Consider the following 18175-nt stretch of genomic DNA (forward strand, 5'->3'; position numbering starts at 1 on the left):
ATTAAATATTTTAACTGTTTCAGGTTATATTTAGTATAATTTTGAAAAAATCAAATTATCTTAAGATTAAATATAATTTAGTAAAAATTTAACTACAAAGTAAACATAATCCACATAGGATTTTTTTATTCATCCTCCCACCCAAAAATAATTACCTATATCTCAAGGTTTTATTTAAAACTTTTATATTTACAGCTAAATGTCAATGTTAATTAAATAGAAACCATTTAGAAAAACATTTAAGAAAAAAATAAGTGAATCTATACACACTAGTACAGTTTTGGCTTTTATGACAATATTTTTAAAAGATAAATTACAGCTTCTTCTAGGTCTCAAGATGTATTACACAATAAGTCACATAATTACAAACACACAGTTTTACAAGAAAGTAAACATCATCACAGAGTAGCCTCTTTTATCAAGTAAGTAGGAATCAGAGCAGCGTTATATACTTTAACAATTACACCTCAGTAAACATTTACAAGAACATGGTATAGATTTAAAGGTAAATACTAGCTTTGACATTACTGAATTCAACATTGGGGTTTTTAACATTTGTGAGACTGCAGAAGTCGATATTAGGTAGTAATTTGTAATTTTGCTTTGGTCTGATTTTTGAAACATGCACTAAGAGTCCAATATGCAAACAGGTACTTGAAAATCCATCCAACTTCCCTATTTCAGTGAGTTACATTTGTCCTCTGTTCTATGCTTATAGAACTCATTATACTCTGGTTATAAACTCAAATGAGGCCATAGTTGACAAAATATCAAAAAAACTTAAAAAAGCAGGGCAGTATCCAACTCAGACTGGCTTCAGCAACGGGACACAACTAACCAACTACAAATGAATATTCAAGTTGCCAAATATTTGATATATAATTAACACTACAGATAAGTACCCCTTAAAATATTTCATAGAACCTAAAAAGTTAAAGCTCAGAAGGATTTTGGAGATCATGTAAGTAAACTGATCCCTTCTTTTAGTAAAGGGAGAAAGGGAGGCCCAGATAAGTTACCTTATTCAGATACAGACAAATACTTAATGTTGGAGTCAGGTCTGGGACCAGATCTGAGTTTATTTTAATGTTCACTTTGGAATTATATGCTGGTTTCATAATAAATACAGTGCATAAAGGATTAAGAAAAACACTTATTTAAATATTAAGTGACGAAGGAGGACATGAAATTATCTCTACAATATAATCTAAATCATGTAAAAAAAGTCTTAAAGAAAAAATGTCAAAATATTAAAACTGAGCATTGATATCTGGAGTATGTATATACCTGTATTTATGCATTTAATTTTTTTCTTTTATATACTTCCTATCTTTTCTACAATGAACAACTGCTAGCTAATAGTAAGAATAAAAATAAACGTGAGAGATAAATGTGCCATTAAAGCCAACAGTTGTATTATTAACTATGGTTAATTTGTAGCATGCAAAATACAAAGCTAATTTGCAGTTAAGCATTGCTAAAATATTTCGCTGGTTATGTAAAGCAATTGCATTGAGGGGAAAATCAAGAGTAAAGAGATAGTGTATCCACAAACATGTACAAATGAAAGTATTACAAAAAATGTCAGTAAATACATTTTACTATAAATTTATTCTTCTTTTTTTATTTATAAAGAAACTACAGGCCCGTGCACGAAATTCGTGCATGGGTAGAGTCCCTAGCAGCTGCCGGCTGCCAGCTGGGGCCTCCCTTCCCAGGCTGCCAGCTGCTGGCTGGGCCTTCCTTCGTTCCACGCTGCCTCCTGGTGGTCAGCGCACATCATAAGGAGTGATCAAACTCCCGGTCCATCAAACTCCCGAAGGGACACTTCGCATATTAGGCTTTTATATATATATATATATGGGTACTTACTATTAAATACAAATGAAGCAAACTGCAACCTCTGACTCTTATCCCACTTGTCAATATAAATTTAATAAACAGAATGTGAAAATTTAATCTTTAAGTAGCAAGTTTCATTTATCCCACTTTCTGATGTTCTCTGAATTCTCAAAGGTAATTGAACTTATATGTTATAGTACATATACATTTATCCAGAGTTCACTTGAGGCTCAAGTATCAAAATGCTCCTACTGATTTAGAGCCTACTACACAGAATATGTGTATATGCTTCCAACTTCTATGTCTGCTACATATCTGTCAGTTTCAGGAAAAGTGACCACTGGAAAATGGTCCAATTAGCTTAGTTTTCCACTGTCCCCTGAATGATGTCACATTTCACACTCTGGCTTTTTCTCATGCACTCCCCCTTTCCCAATTGTGCCTACCCTCCATGATTCAGGAAATTTCCATCCTTTCTATAAAGCATCTTTGACTTACAAAATCTATAATAGCCTCTCCTCAAGCTTATATAAAAACTAAAAAGTTCAAATTCATACAATTTAGTGCATAATGCTCTCTAGTGATTTCATGTATGTTAACTTCATATTAAAGTAGATTGTAAATGTTCTGTAAGCTCATATCTAGTGTATCCTTCTTCTGCATTCATATGCACAGTGGGAGTTCAGTGACCAGAAGAGAAAGAAAGATGTGTTAAAAGTTTCAATAAGAAATGAGAATCTTAGCAGATTATGAAGTCAATCAACCAAGCAACCAGGTATTCTTGGTATCCATTTGGCAGAGAGCAAAAACAGGTGTTATGGGAGAATCAGAGAATACAAGAATATGTTTTTGATGTGAGAACCTTATAATCTTTTTAATGTAAAAGGCACTTTAAAATTAGAAAACAGTAGACCAGAGTACATTATTATATGTGTAGAAAATAAACGGTGGGAAGGGGAATGAGAATCAGTTTTACTACTAGCATTATGCCTGAAGAATTCCACAAAATGTTTCATAAAGAAATAGAGCTTGAGAGACATGGACTTTTAGAATAAAGGTTCTGAAAAAAAGTGGTGCATAACAGGGAACAGACTGAAAAACTGACAAAGCCAGAAAAAAAAATCAAAACAAGATTAGAGGCAAGCACTAGGAAATTATTGAACAATATTGTAGTTGGGTAAAATTCTGTAGGTCTTACTGTAGAAGAGTAAAGGATAATTTAGGAGGAAAGAAAGAACAATGCTGGAGAAACCAAGATGGCGGCATAGGTAAGCACCTAAACTGCTGCCTCGCACAACAATTTCAAAACTACAACTAAAAGACAGAACGGAAACCATCCAGAACCACAGGAAGGCTGGCTGAGTGAAAATTCTACAACTAGAAGGAAAGAGAAAAGCTCACAGAGAATTGGAGGGAAGCAGTGAAAATGCGGCGTCAAAGAATCAGATCACAAATGAAAGAAATGGAGGAAAACAAACGACTGGATATAGAATTCAAAACCACGGTTATAAGGCTTTTTAAGAATATCCTAGAAAAGGCTGATAAATATAACGAGACCCTCGAAGATATGAAAAAGGACCAACTAGAAATTAAACATACACTGACTGAAATAAAAAATATTATACAGAGACCCAAAAACAGACAAGAGGAACACAAAAATCAAGTCAAAGAATTGAAATACAAAGAAGCAAAAAACACTCAACCGAAAAAGCAAAAAGCAAAAAAAAAATCCAAAAAGTTGAAGATAGTGTAAGAAGACTCTGGGACAACTTTAAGCGTACCAACATCAGAATTATGGGGGTGCCAGAAGAAGAGAGAGAGCAAGATACTGAAAACCTATTGGAAGAAATAATGACCGAAAACTTCCCCCACCTGGTGAAAGAAATAGACTTACAAGTCCAGGAAGCGCACAGAACCCCAAACAAAAGGAATCCAAAGAGGACCACACCAATACACATCATAATTAAAATGCCAAGAGCAAAAGACAAAGAGAGAATATTAAAAGCAGCAAGAGAAAAACAGTTAGTTACCTACAAGGGAGCACCCATATGACTGTCAGCTGATTTCTCAACAGAAACTATGCAGGCCAGACGGGAGTGGCAAGAAATTTTCAATGTGATGAATAGCAAGAACCTACAACCAAGATTACTCTACCCAGCAAAGCTATCATTCAGAATTGAAGGGCAGATAAAGAGCTTCACAGATAAGAAAAAGCTGAAGGAGTTCATCACCACCAAACCAGTATTATATGAAATGCTGAAAGGTATTCTTAAAGAAGAGGAAGAAGAAAAAAGTAAAGAGAAAAATTATGAACAACAAATACATATCTCTGAACAAGTGAACCTAAAAATCAAGTGAATTAAAAACCTGAGGAACAGAATAATCTGGTGAATATAATAGAATCAGGGGCATAGAAAGGGAGTGGACTGATAATTCTCAGGGGGAAAGAGATATGGGGGGTTCATGAAGAGACTGGACAAAAATCATACACCTATGGATGAGGACAGTGGGGGGGAGGTAAGGGCAGAAGGTGGGGTGGGAACTGGGTGGATGGGAGCTATGGGGGGAAAAAGGAGAAACAATTGTAATAATCTGAATAAAGTTTTATTAAAATTAAAAAAAAATAACAATGCTGTATTTGTTTATTGGTGTGTGTTTTTTTGTGGAGGGGGTTGTTGTTGTTTCTTTTTTAGTCTTCACATGAGGATATCTTCCCACTGAGTTTTAGAGAGAGTGGAAAAGACGGGGAAAGACAGTGAGAAATATCAATGTGAGAGAAACATATTGATTGTTTGTCTCTTGCACGAGCCCCAACCAGGTCCTGGGCTGGTGAGGAGCCTGCAACCAAGGTATGTGCCCTTGACCAGAATTGAACATGGGACCCTTCTGTCTGCAGGCTGACACTCTATCCACTGAGCCAAACCGGCTATGGCAACAATGTTGTGTTTTCGATAAGAAAGTGATCTTGGGAAAGCATAATTTAAATTAAATTGGCTACGAGAACAAAATATATTGGAGGAAAAGTAGGCAGCCTGATTTAATATAAAGGGTAGGAAAATGGGAATCAGAAGACTTGGTTTTATCCTAGTTTGATTTTGGTAAATGTATATAACTGTCCATTGTGCCTCCTGTGTTCCCATTTTTCTAATGAGACCCCTGGGTTAACCTATTTTTCTAATTTTAAAAATCTATTGATACTAATTCTGAGCTCATATCATATGATCAGGTATAAGGCTTGTCCAGCTATGAGCTGAAGATAGTGCAATGGGGAAGATCTGCTGAATATGACAAAATTCAAAACAATAACCAACAGGGTTTAATGGATGAATGGATCTGGGAAATGAGAAAATTGGAGGAACCAAAGATTATTTATGATGTCAAACTGCATAGCTGGGGGAAATGTGGTATCTCGGAGGAAGAGAGCATACTGGAAGGGAGAGCTTGCTGTGCTATGTGTTTCTCCACCTTCTCTTGGCTGCAGGGAAGACAGCTTTCGCTCCCTGCTACTCTATGTGGAATCTCAGTGCTTAGGGTAGGTCTCCAAGATGCTGTGGTCACCAGCACAGAACCAGGAAGGCCCTAGATTTCTGGCATTTCAATTTATAAGTACAGCTGGATTATTTCATTGATACATTTGTATTCACTCCATACTTTCTGTGCTGAGAACATCAAAACCACTCTTTATGATATCTTTATACATGGGCAAAGATCTCCATATTCAATACAACTCACTTGATGCTAGGGAGGAGGGTGGTAGCTGGAGGAGGAGGAGAAAGCCGAGGAGGAACATCATACTCTTCACTTCCTAGGTGACCATTGGAAAATACCTGAAAGGAAATCAAAGGGTAGTTTAGAATTTAATTTCTGGAGGACCTTAAAATAATAGCACCTTTAGAAAAACTTTGAAAAGAATTTATAACTTTGGTTTATTTAATCAAGTGAAATACAATACAATTTACTTTAAGAGTTAATAGCACCATAGTGATAATTCACACCATCCAAAGTAGTGCCAAGTTACATTAAAGAAATCCAATACAACATGATTCTTAAACATAGTGATAAGGAATACTATAATTTCTATAAATCAGATACAGAGAGCTAGGTAAATAAAGAGTAAAATTCCCCAAGCATGATCAGTTTTTACTGAAAAGTTAGAGTCTCTGTAAGGATTCAATACAGAAAAAAGTAGCACTGGTGCAATTCTTATTTCAGTTCATCCCAAGTGCTTGAGGTTGTATCTCTCAGGGGCTAACAACATTTTAAGCTTCTCAATAACACAGTACATGAGTATAACCAGAAATGCCTCTGCTCTTTCAAACTTTAGCACAACTGGCAACTGGAGACCTGTTCTGACTTTCAAAGTGTAGACACTTTTATACATATATTTCCTTTTGTAAATGACACAAACCAAAATTGTTACCTTGCTCATAAAGTACCACAGTCACTGTTTTCCAGGGTGCTCAGTTACATTACAGAAACTGTCTGAACAACTGCTCTGTACTAATCTAACAACTTGAAATTAACGCAACTTAAACAGAGAGAGCATAACTTTGCAAAGACATACTCACGAGAAAAGCTTAAACGTATTTTAAGACCTTTAAGCAACCTTTAGGGTTCTATCATTGGCCTCTTTCCCACACTCTTATTAATGAATACTTAAAAGGTATAGGTGAATGTTGGTGCAAAAAGGATGTAATATACCCTGAATAGTCCTAGGTAACAATTAATGACCTGCCAATTCCTTTTTTGCCCCCTTCATATGTCTAAAGTGGTATTGAAGCTTTAGAATGCAAAATTGAAAAGGCCCTACATATCCTTCTCTATCAACCTTAAAAGAAGTAAAGCAACAGGTTAAGGAATACATTTGAAATATATCAATGTTTACATTTCAAAGCTACACAATCTAAATTTTATAGCATTAAAGTTTCACTCTAAAACCTAGGCCCTATACTATAGTAACATTTTCTTTTTTTTCATACCTCCCCACTTTAGATCCAATATACTATAGTTAAGCTATGAGAAAATGTATCTTTAAATGAAATTATGCTATCACAGACATCTGACTATAGACCAAGTATCAGAACAAGGCATTTTAAAAAAATTTACTAGAAAGAAAAAATTATTAAGTACATATTAATCATTGTAAAGTTCAATAAAAACTGTTAACTTAAAAAATGCCTTGTAGGGATGAAGGAAGATGGCAGACGGCAGGATGGCAGTGAGGAAGAGAGTGTGAGAGAGTGAGGGAGCTAAAGGGGTATGTGTGTGTGTGTGTGTGTGTGTGTGTGTGTGTGTTAGGTCCTGCAGGACTTTTGAGGGCTGGTGGACAGGGCTCTCCTAGATGGGGAGACCTGCTACCAGTGCAATCACTCCCAGGGCAGCTGGCTCTGACACAATAAGCACACCATCTTGAAGGGGAAAGCTGCTGTGACTAGGAGCCCATCCTCACTACACCCAGAATGGCCCTAGACACCACCCTAGACCCTACAGGCACTCTGACCCAAGACCTGCTACCTCAGATGCAAGACCTATGGACACTGGGACCCCAGCCTCCCTGTCCACAGGATCCTGTGAGTTTCAGAGTGTGCTCCCCTCCTGCCAGCCCACCACTTTGGCCCTGGGCCCCATGACTGTGTGACCTGCCTGCCAGTTCCGCCACTTCAACAGCAGGCCCAACACGTCCAAGCCACTGGGCCCGCCAGCGAGTCTCGGACTATGCAACCTGCCCCCCACGCCCACCGATACAACTGCAGGCCCTGTGCATCTCGATGCCAGGGCCCTTCAGGAAGTCTTGGTGAGTGTGACCCTCCTGATAAGCCCACCACTGTAGCCACAGGCCCCAGGTGACTCAGAGCCTAGATCTTTCAGTAAGAGCAAAAGTGGGGAGACAAAGGAACAACCTCCAAAGAGTAATCACCAGAAAAGGTACTAAATGAAATGGAGGCATGCAATATATCATAAAAAGAATTCAGAGTAAGGGTCATACAGTTTCTAAACTGGATAGATGAGAAAATAAACTACTTATGTAAGAATCAAGAGGAAATAAAAATGATATAGCTACAATAAACAACACAATGGAAGGTTTCAACAGAAGACTAGAAGAAGCTGAGGACCAAATTAGCGAAGTAGAAGCCAGTGCTGAAAAAAACTACCAATCTGAACAGCAATTGGAGAAAAAATTAAAAAGCAGGAGGAGAGCCTAAGGGAGCTTTGGGATAATATGAAATGAAGTAACATACTTATATTAGGGGTGTCAGAACAACAAGAAGAGGATCAAGGATTAGAAAACATATTTGAAGAAATAATGACAGAAAAATTCCCTGATTTGGGGAGGAAAAAGTCACAAAATCAGAGAGTCCCAAACCAAGACACATCATAATTACAACGGCAAACGTTAACAACAGAGAGAATCTTAAAGACTGCAAGAGAGAGAGAGAGAGAGAAAGAGATACCTACAAAGAATCTCCCATTAGATTATCTAACGATTTCTCAACAGAAACACATCAGGCCAGAAGGAAATGGAATGAAGTATACAAATGATGCAAAGTAAGGGACTGAATCCAAGAATACTCTGTCCAACAAGGCTACCATTCAAAATTGAAGGGGAAATCAGGAGCTTTGCAGACAAAAAAAAAGGCTAAGGAAGTTTATCACTATCAAGCAATGCAAAAAAAGCCAAAGGTACTGTTGTAAAAAGAAAGGGAAAAGGGAAGAAGGAACACAGGCACAAAAAATAAAAATGGCAACAAACAAGTACCTATCAATAATAACTTTAAATGTAAATGGCCTAACTGCTTCAATCAAAAGACATCCAGTGGCTGAATGGATGAAAAAAAAAAAACACAAAAAAACATTACCCATCTATATGCTGTCTACAAGAGACCCACCTCAGAACAAGGGACTCACACAGACTGAAAGTGAAGGAATGGAAAAATATCTTTCAGGCAAACAGAAATGAAAAAAAAGCTGGGGTACCAATACTTATATCTGACAAAATAGACCTCAAAGTGAAGGCCATAATAAGAGATAAGGAAGGCCACTTCATAATACTAAAGGGATCAATACAACAAGAGGATATAACTCTGGTAAACATATATGCACCCAATGTAGGAGCACCCAACATACATAAAAAAAACTTCTGAAAAATATCAAGGGAGAAATTGACAGCAATACAATCATAGTAGGAAATTTTAATACCCCATTGACATCACTGGATAAATCCTGTAGACAAAAAATCAGCAAAGAAACAGTAATCCTAAATGACTCACTAGATAAGATGGACTTAATCGACATCTTCAGAACATTTCACCCCACAGCTGCGGAATATACATTCTTCTCAAGTGCACATGAAACATTTTAAAAGATAACCCACATACTGGGTCATAGGCAAACTCTCTCCACAATCAAGAAGACTGAAATCACATCAAGGATCTTCTCAGATCACAATGGCATAATATTAGAAATAAACTACAATAAAAACAATAAAAAAATTCAAACACTTGGAGGCTAAGTAGCATGCTATGAAACAATGATTGGGTTACCAAAGTAGAAATTAAAAACATCCTGGAAACAAATGACATTGAAAACACAACAACCCAAAATCTATGGGACACAGTGAAAGCAGTCCTGAGCTTCGGGAAGTTCATAGCATTACAGCCCTACCTCAAAAACAAAATAACACAAACAAACAAACAAACAAACAAAAAAACACCCCAAAAAAACAACAAACAAACAAAAAAACAAATTGGTAATAAATTATAAAACTCTACAACTTAAAGAATTAGAAAGAGAGCAACAAAAAAGCCCATAGTAAGCAGAAGGAGGAGATAATAAAGATCAGAGCAGAAATAAATGACATAGCGACCAAAAAAAAATACAAAAGATCAATAAAACCAAGAGCTGGTTCTTTGAAAGGATAAAGATGATTGATGAAACTCTAGCCAAACTCACCAAGAAGCAAAGAGAGAGGACCAAAATAAACAAAATCAGAAATGAAAGAAGCACAATAACAACAGACCCCAGAGAAATACAAAAGATTGTAAAAAAATACTATGAACAACTATATTCCAAAAAACTGGTCAACCTAGAAGCAATGAACATATTCCTAGAAAAATATAACCTTGCAAAACTCAATCTGGAAGAATAAAAAAATATGAAAAGGCCAACAACTATGGAGGAAATTGAAGCAGTCATCAAAAAACTTCCAGCAAATAAAAGCCCTGGGCCAGATAGCTTCACAGGGGAGTTTTACCAAATAGTCAAAGAAGAACTGAAACCTATCCTCCTCAGACTATTCCAAAAATATTCAAGAGGAAGGAACACTTCCAAGCTCTTTCTATGAAGCCAGCGTCACTGTAATACCAAAACCAGATAAAAGACACTACAAAGAAAGAGAATTATGGGCCAATATCCCTGATGAACACAGATGCTACAATCCTCAACAAAATCCTAGCAATTCAGATCCAGCATTACATTAGAAAGATCGTACACCATGACCAAGTGGGATTTATTCCAGGGATGCAAGGATGGTACAATAACCACAAATCAATAAATGTGATCTATCACATAAACAAATTGAGAGACAAAAATCACATAATCATATCAATTGATACAAAAAAAAAGCATTTGACAAAATCCAACACCCTTTCTTGATAAAAACCCTCAGCAAAGTGGGAAAAGAGGGATCATACCTCAACATAATAAAAGCTTTATATGACAGACCTATATCCAACATCTTACTCAATGGGCAAAACCATTTACCCTAAGAACAGGAACAAAACAGGTATGCTCACTCTCATTTCTGTTCATCATAGTACTGGAAGTGCTAGCCATTGTGATTAGACAAGAAGAGGAAAGGAAAGGCATCCAAACTGTAAAAGGAGAAGTAAAACTGTCATTATTCTCAGATGACATGATATTGTACATAGAATACTCTAAAGACTCTATCAAAAAACTATTAGACTTAATAAATGAATCCAGCAATGTAGCAGAATACAAAATTAACACCCAGAAATCTATGGCTTTTTTACTAGTATACACCAATAATGGACTTACAAAAAGATAAATTTAAAAAACAATCCAATTTACCATTGCAACAAATAATTAAGACACCTAGGAATAAACTTAACCATGGTGATAAAGACCTGTACTCAGAAAACTACAGGACATCAAAAAAAGAGATAGAGGAAGAAATAAACAAATGGAAGAATATACCATGTTCATGAATGGGTAGAATCAACATCATTAAAATGTCCATACTACTCAAAGCAATCTATAGATTCAATGCAATCCCCATTAAAATACCAATGGCATATCTCACAAAAATTCATATGGAATAAAAAAGACCCAGAATAGCCACAGCAATCCTGAGAAAGAAGAACAAACTTGGAGTGATCACAATAACAGATATCAAGTTATATTACAAGCCACTGTTCTCAAAACTGCCTGCTACTGGCACAAGAACAGACATATAGACCAATAGAACAGAACAGAGAACCCAGAAATTGACCCAAGCCATTATGCTCAATTAATATCTGACGAAAGAGACAAGAGCATACAATGGAGTCAGGACACTTTCTTCAATAAATGGTGTTGGGAAAATTGGACAGATACATGCAAAAAAAAAAAAAAAAAAGAAGAAGAAAAAGAAACTAGACCACCAAATTACACCATACACAAAAATAAATTCAAAATGGATAAAGGACTTAAATGTAACATAAGAAACCATAACAATCTTAGAGCACTCCACAGGCAGCAAAATATCAGACAATATCTTTCCATTTTTCCTAGGAAAATGGAAAAGAAGGAGAAAATAAACAAATGGTACTACATCAAAATAAAAAGCTTCTGCACAGCAAAAGAAACCATCAACAAAACAAGAAAGCCCACGGCATGGGAGAACGTATTTCCCAATGTTATCTCCAATAAAGGATTAATCTCCAAAATTTATAGGGAACTCATACAACTTAACAAAAGAATCCAATAAAAAAAAAAAATGGGCAAAGGACCTAAATAGACACTTTTTGAAAGAAGACAGAGAAGGTCAAGAGACATACAAAAACATGCTCAAAGTCACTCATCATCGGAGAGATGCATATCAAAACAACAATGAGCTACCATCTCACACCTGTCAGAATGGCTATCATCAACAAATCAACAAATGACAAGTGCTGACAAGGATGCGGAGAAAAAGGAACCCTCATGCACTGCTGGTGGAAATGCAGACTGGTGAAGCCTCTGTGGAAACAGCATGGAGTTTCCTCAAAAAATTAAAAATGGAACTCCTATTTGACCCAGTGAGCCCACTTCTAGGAATATATCCCAAGAAATCAGAAAGGATATATGCACCCCTATGTTCATGGCAGCACAATTCACCATAGCTAAGACATGGAAACAGCCTAGGTGCCCATCACCAGATGAGTGTATTAAAAATGGTGGTACATCTACACAATGGAACACTACGTTGCTGTAAAAAAGAAGAAACTCTTACCATTCGCAACAGCATGAATGGACATGGAGAGCATTATGCTAAGCAAAATAAGCCAGTTGGAGAAAGACATGATCTCACTCCTTTGTGGAATATAATGAACAACATAAACTGATGAACAAAAATAGATCCAGAGACAGAAGCATCAAACAGATGGTCCAATCTCAGAGGGAAGGCAGGGGAGGGAGGGGTAAGAGATCAACCAAAGGACTTGTATGCATGTATATAAGCATAACCAATGGACACAGACACTAGGAGGGTGAGGGCATGTGCCTGGAGGTGGGAGTGGCCAGTGAGAAGTCAATGGGAGAACAATATGTAATGCTTTAATCAATAAAGAATAAAAAAATGCCTTGTAACCAACAAACACATACATCAAACTACAAATGGTCAGTGTGATAAAAAGTCATTCTTCAGTGGAAATCTGTGCATGTCTGCATGGGTATAAGGCGAGACTTTTGGAATCAAATTACCTAGATCCGTGGTCGGCAAACTATGGCTCACGAGCCACATGCGGCTCTTTGGCCCCTTGAGTGTGGCTCTTCCACAAAATACAACGGCCTGGGCAAGTCTATTTTGAAGAAGTGGCGTTAGAAGAAGTTTAAGTTTAAAAAATTGGGCTCTCAAAAGAAATTTCAATTGTTGTACTGTTGATATTTGGCTCTGTTGACTAATGAGTTTGCCGACCACTGACCTAGATGTTTTTTAATTCTGGAAAATATAGTATGGCTCAGCCGGTGTGGGTCAGTGGTTGAGCATAGACCTCTGAATTAGGAGGTCAGAGTTCAATTACTGGTCAGGGCTCATGCCCGGTGTGGGCTCGATCCCCAGTAGGGGGCACGCAGGAGGCAGCTGACCAGTGATTCTCTCTCATCAATGATGTTTCTATCTCTCTCCCTCTGAAATCAATAAAAATATATTGACAGATCTGCTCGAACCACGAAGACAAGAGGAGAAACAGTCCAGAGATGGAAGACGCTGACGACGCCTTGCCACGCTAACAGTCAGCAGCTGTGCGACGCAGCAGGTTGCCTAGGACCAAACCAGAGAGGGTCGGACCTGCATTGCCACCATGTGCCCACCATCCAGATATCATTGCTGACACGTACACTTAAGGAACTGTTTGACATTGAAACAGGGACTCAGAACTGTTGGACATTGAAATTGGGACTCAAACATTTTTTGTTATTATATGTTTACTTCTAGTCTGCAGAGGCAAGATTTTTTAAAGGAATGAAATGGGGAAAAAAATAGATACAGAGGCAAAGAAGCATTGAACAGACTGTCAAACTACAGCGGGAAGGCAGAGGAGGTTGGGAGGGTGGGGGCTGTAAGAGATCAACCGAAGGACTTGTACGCATGCATATAAGCATAACCAATGGATAAAAAACACTGGGGGGGGGGGGCATGTAAAGGCATGTACTGGGGGGAAGGGGAGGCCGGGGGAAGGTCAATCAATGGGGGGGAAAAAAAAGGAAACATATGTACTACTACTTGTAATACTTCAAACAATTAAAATATATATGTATATATTTAAAAAAAAATTAAACAAAACAAAACAAAAATATAGTATGAATTTTATATGCCATTATTTATTTTCTTGGGAGAAAGTATCTAATGTACTGATGATATCTAATAAAATTCCAGCAGTTATAAAAGGGAGATATGGAAATAACAGTTTCAGTTATATTTGCTCAAGTTTAACAATAAGCCAGCCGTAATTTTATAATCAGAACACTGTGAATATAGTATATGAAAAGGAATATCAATATACTCAAACACTTACTGATGTTAAAAATGCTTTCATTTGCACATCAGGTAAATGAAACAATAAATCCTATATTAATAAAAGGCTAATATGCAAATCAACCGAATGGCAGAATGACTGGTCGCTATGATATGCACTGATCACCAGAGGGCAGACGCTTAATGCAGGAGCTGCCCCCTGGTGGTCAGTGCGCTCCTACAGGGGGAGTGCCTCCCAGCCAGAAGCCAGGCTCACGGCTGGTGAGAGCAGCGGTGGTGGCGGGAGCCTCTCCTGCCTCTGCTGCAGCGCTATGGATGTCTGCTGAGTTAGGCCTGCAGGGAGTGGGCCTAAGCTGACAGTGGGACATCCCCTGAGGGCTTCCGGACTGTGAGAGGGCGCAGCCTGGGCTGAGGGATCCTCCTGAGTATATGAATTTTGTGCATGGGGCCTCTAGTATATTAATAATAAAGCATACACAATATTTTTGAGTACTACCATTAAATTTTGACAAGTCACACAGGCAATGATGTCTACCATCAATAAGACCATGAAGCACAGTTAATGATATACTTTATTCTAGGAGAGCAATAATCTATCAAAGTTAAGTGACTTGCCCTAATTTTGTGACACTATCTATTCCTTTGCTTTAAAATGCAAGCAATACTCTCCCCTACTGCTTTAGACACACTGTTATTAATGCACAGTAACCCGAGGATTTCCCCTGCTTCTGCAATGTCATCGTCTTTTCTGAGCCATTCATTTGGTTCTTGGCATGTTCTGCTGTTTTGTTTATGTTCTGTGGAAGAGCATTCATGCCACAGTGAGTCTTAGCACAAAGCCTCTCTGACTTCCTCATTTTATAAGACATTTACTTCAGTGCTTTACACACAGTAGGGCTGGGTGAAAACTGACTGCTGATTTATTTCAATGACCTTTCAATGGAAGCATTAACCAATGAAATGACTTTCTCTTAGTACAGTTGGAAGAAATTCATGAGTTTACTGAAATTCTCGTAGCAAACCTACCCAATTTGTTTAATGGCTGATCCTGCATACAATACACCTAATACCAAACAGGTAATTCGTCATAGTTTGTTTTTTTTTTTTTCTATTTGATAGATTGAGGTTACACATATATGCAAACATCAGAGGACCTTAATATGCGGGTACTGAGGTGATGTTCATATTTCAGCTCCTCTAAAGTGCTCCTTTATATTACCTGATAGTGGTAGAATTACAAGATTAACACGATTTCATTTTTGAATTCCATGCTCCCAGCTGTACCCATTTCACTAAACAGAAAATCATTTTAGCTGCCCCTACCTGAGTGACTGCATTAAGTCACAACTTTTTGAGTTAAAGATAAATATTTCATTTTCTCTGGAAATCTAAAAGGCTTGCTTGCAAATGGGGGAAAATTCTAGTTCTGCAAATGCATACGTTGGTAGTGTTGACTGAAGCAGTTCACACAGAAATCCCACTGATTTGGGCCTCTTTAATTCTCAAACAAAGAAACATCCTTTTCTTCTGTCTTCCTAGCTCCCTGTCCCCAACCCACAACAATTCCATTGAACATTAAGCCTCAACACCAGAAGAGCAAAAGCCCCAATTTCAAAAAGCGAAATCATTCGATATATTTATCTAGAAATATCTTCAACAGATACTACACACAGGATCATTTTAGAATAATGTCATGTGCAGTAATATGACAAGTCAGAGATAGTCTTCATCACATAAACTATCAACTTAATTATTCTGATTCTATCACTCCTCTGTCAGAACAACTTTTGAATGTGCTTTCCTGTCCAAATTAGCTTCATGTATAATAATAAAAGTATAATATGCTAATTAGACTAGACAGCCGAACAACCTTCCAGACGTCATTCCAGACGAAGCCGTGGTGGTGGGGTCCGAGACAGAGGTGGTTAGGGGCTATCAGGCAGGCAGGCAGAGTGGTTAGGGGTGATAAAGCAGGCAGGTGAGTGGTTATGGGCGATGAGGCAGGCAGGCAGAGTGGTTGGGGTCATTAGGCAGGCAGGCGAGCGGTTAGGAGCCAGCAGTCCTGGATTGTGAGAGGGATGCCCAAGTCCAGGATCAGGCCTAAACTGACAGTTGGACATTCCCCGAGGGGTCCTGGATTGTGAGAGGGTGCAGGCTGGACTGAAGGGATCTCCCCACCCCATGCACGAATTTCGTGCACTGGGCCTCTATTATAGAATATAAGACATTCCATACTTAGTTTCAATCTGTTGTAGTTTTGCCTGTTTATTCTGTGATTATGCCCTATATTCTGTTCAAAATTGACTTCCTATACTATGCGTGTTTCCCCACCTCCATTCCAATCCTTCCTTTAATGTCTATAAAAATACCTACCAGTCTTGCAATGTCTAAAACCAATGACCCTCTTACATGAAGCTTTTTTTAATTCTTTTACCTTATATCTCAAATAGAATGTTTTTGTCTTGGCGAACCACACTGTATTTTCTGAATGCTACTTCTGTGTCTTATTTCTTAGTTAATGGTATACCTGTCTCACCCTCACTATACTGTGCTTTATTCATTTTGTATTCCCTGCAGTATGTTGGACATCCTAAGTACTCATATAGCCGAAATAGGCTTTAGGAATAATAATTCTCTAGGGGAAGTTTAGACATGTGGGAGAGGAATAATCTGAGTTACCACATATGTTATTATAAACTTTTGGTTACTTATATGCTAGATTAATATTTTTCTACATGCCTCAAGATAGCACTGGATCCTAATCTTGAAGTTTGAAATATTTTCTCATGATAGATGTTATCTAACAATTACGGTTAAAAAATCTGGGACTCCTGATATATAGGGAAAATAAACACTCTGTGATAATCTTGGCACAATTAAGAAAAATCTTTTTATTTGCACAAAACCTCTAAATATCTTGTTTTATTTTCATGGTCAGAGATTTCTGTCCTATAGCGCTGTTTGTATTCTCTGAAATTTTCAGGTTCTAGTCACATTATTAACCTGTTCCTTAACAAATATTTTGTTGGCTAGATATTTATTTGTTATTGGTGGTGGGTTTTCCTTATCTCACACATGTAATCCCACACATTCATTACCCTCACAATGTTGCTATAATTTGTCCTTCAACATCAGATTAGAAATAAAACCAGCACACAGAGTGTATTTATTTTCTGAAAGATAGCCATAGACATTTATAGGCAGACTTAAGGTCATTCATATGAACATGAGCCTCACCAGCAGAAGAGCAAAAGCCACTATCTCAAAAAGCAAAATCATTCGATGTATTTATCTAGCAATATCTCCAACAGATACTGTTCACAGGGTCATTTTAGAGTAATGTCACATGAAGTAACATGACAAGTCAGAGACAGTCTTTATCACATAAGAAACAGCAGCTTTAATTTTTCAAGAGGAACAAACCAATATAGTTGGACACAATATTAGTATCTAGAAATAATGAGATAAATTCCAAGTGTCAATGATATTTTACAACATTATACTGCAAATATTTTCACCTCAAATGGTTACCACCAACTGACCAACAAAATATTTCTGAAGGAATAGGTTAATAATGTGACTAAGACTCGAGAATTTCAGAAAATGAAAACAATGCTACTGGACAGAAATCTCTTACCAAGAAAATAAAACAAGGTAAATAATCCCAATAGCTCTTAGCTTGCAGATTCATGTTATAAGCATTATGTTAGCTATTTGGTTATGGTAAGTGGGAAGGGGAAGAGAAAGGGGAGTAAATGGAAGCCACAGAAAATTCTTACACTTCACTTTAACTATGAATTAGAGGGCTTTTTTTCCTCAGAGCTCTCTACAGCTAGCAAATGGAGTAATTAGAATTTAATTTATTCTTGCTTCCCTTACCATTTGTCTAGTGAAGATGCAAATAAAAAGGGCAAATGTTCTAACGGATGATGAAAACTGGCACATGAGAGAAGACACATGATGACAGGGAGTGAGTTGTCACTCCATTTATAGGGTGTTTAGTTTTATGAATTCTCCGTATGGTATTCCATATGTACATTTAATTTTAATTTACACTTTTAGAACTTAGCCAAGTTTTCTTATCTTAAAGTGGGAAGACAA

General features: G+C 37.4%; 1 protein-coding gene across 4 annotated transcripts in view; it reads right to left on the bottom strand.

Annotated features, from left to right (window-relative positions):
* The window catches only part of CBLB (Cbl proto-oncogene B), a 246417-nt gene that overhangs the window by 42182 nt on the left and 186060 nt on the right, over positions 1 to 18175 (bottom strand). For all 4 annotated transcript variants that reach the window (XM_080654165.1, XM_080654163.1, XM_080654164.1 and 1 more), the window contains exon 13: positions 5575 to 5669. In XM_080654165.1, coding sequence (XP_080510291.1) covers positions 5575 to 5669 — 95 coding nt within the window. The remainder of the gene's footprint in view (positions 1 to 5574; positions 5670 to 18175) is intronic.

This window comes from Plecotus auritus (genome assembly GCF_963455305.1).
Source record: "Plecotus auritus genome assembly, chromosome: 2".
Lineage (NCBI taxonomy): Eukaryota > Metazoa > Chordata > Mammalia > Chiroptera > Vespertilionidae > Plecotus > Plecotus auritus.